This window comes from Morone saxatilis, unplaced genomic scaffold, assembly GCF_004916995.1.
Source record: "Morone saxatilis isolate NCDOM2014 unplaced genomic scaffold, NCSU_SB_2.0 Contig20, whole genome shotgun sequence".
NCBI classification, from domain to species: Eukaryota; Metazoa; Chordata; class Actinopteri; family Moronidae; genus Morone; species Morone saxatilis.
In genome coordinates this window covers 6,139,632-6,140,132 of record NW_023339763.1, presented here as the reverse complement: position 1 = coordinate 6,140,132, position 501 = coordinate 6,139,632, and the positions used below count along the sequence as shown (strand labels likewise).

The window sequence follows — 501 nt, the reverse complement described above, 5'->3', positions numbered from 1 at the left end:
CTATCTTAAAAATACAAATGTGCAAAAATTGTAAACAAATGAGATCCTGTGTGTGTGTGTGTGTGTGTGTGTGTGTGTGTGTGTGTGTGTCACAGCCTGGTGGGCTCCTCGTCACTGTCACTGCAGTTACCACAGCAGTCCTGCAGACAGAGGCAGAGCACAGAGTCACTTAGAGACACATTTGAACTGAACAAATACTCAACTTTTATTTGTAATATTGTCTGGGATATTAAAAGCAAAAGAGCCATACACTAAGGTATAACATTGCTATCTGCTGAGTGGGAATTATTATTTGTATATATTGCATTATGTTGGGTGTAATGATTTAACTTTGTATGTTTGGATCAATGGTTTTAACTGTTTTTAAACTATAACATGTCATTTTAATGGATGCCTGTTGTTGGAAAACAGCTAGAGCTATATAAACATGTAGAGTACATCGTGCATTGCTTCTGCAAATCTCAATGCTCATCTGTACTTGTCTCTTACAAATAAACAAAT

General features: G+C 36.5%; 1 protein-coding gene across 1 annotated transcript in view; it reads right to left on the bottom strand.

The window, feature by feature from the left end:
- Positions 1 to 6: 6 nt before the first annotated feature.
- Positions 7 to 501, bottom strand: part of grk6 (G protein-coupled receptor kinase 6) — a 49,238-nt gene continuing 48,743 nt past the window's right edge. Inside the window, exon 16 of the mRNA XM_035666808.1 lies at positions 7 to 140. Coding sequence (XP_035522701.1) covers positions 90 to 140 — 51 coding nt within the window. The 3' untranslated portion in view covers positions 7 to 89. The remainder of the gene's footprint in view (positions 141 to 501) is intronic.